Source organism: Sphaeroforma arctica (assembly GCF_001186125.1).
Source record: "Sphaeroforma arctica JP610 unplaced genomic scaffold supercont1.14563, whole genome shotgun sequence".
Taxonomy (NCBI): Eukaryota; class Ichthyosporea; order Ichthyophonida; genus Sphaeroforma; species Sphaeroforma arctica.
Window position 1 is genome coordinate 1 of NW_014025995.1, and position 572 is coordinate 572.

The window sequence follows — 572 nt, forward strand, 5'->3', positions numbered from 1 at the left end:
ATATATACATATATATATTGATATATATCGAACTCTTAATTTTAAGTACATAAATTATACTGTATGTATTCTTTTACATGCCAAATAACATGTGTATACAGCTATAAAAATGTTTCAATAAAATTTTTATTGCACATATAAGTATGTGTGTATTCTCAAGCACTATTGTACTCCTATAGCATTTTTATTTTCCAGTTCTGGAAAACAAACTAATACGGGCTTTACTTATATACTACAGCTGTAACGCTGCCAATTTATCGGCCTTGATGTGGTCGTGTTTGAAGCATCGTACGGATGACAGAGCAGCAGTCAACTGGGTTGGATTCTACTTTATGCGCAATGGGGGTCTGGTGTTGGGGCCTTTTCAGGGTCTCATAGCATGCACTCGCATCAAGATTGGAAAGGGAGTCTGTGGCACCTCAGTGGCTGAGAAGAAGAGCATGGTGAGCCAAATCGTGCAATCGTTGCTTGGTGTTAAGTACACATATATATATGTATATATATATATATATATATATATATATATATATATATATATATATATATATATATATATATATATATATATATAT

At 32.2% G+C, this 572-nt stretch overlaps 1 protein-coding gene across 1 annotated transcript; it reads left to right on the forward strand.

The window, feature by feature from the left end:
• Positions 1-238: 238 nt before the first annotated feature.
• SARC_18208 (hypothetical protein) lies at positions 239-443 on the forward strand (the record flags this gene model as incomplete). The annotated part of the gene is made up of 1 exon (XM_014287710.1): positions 239-443. A coding segment is annotated over one exon (205 nt), but the record flags the coding sequence as incomplete, so codon positions are not given.
• Between the last annotated feature and the right edge of the window lie 129 nt (positions 444-572).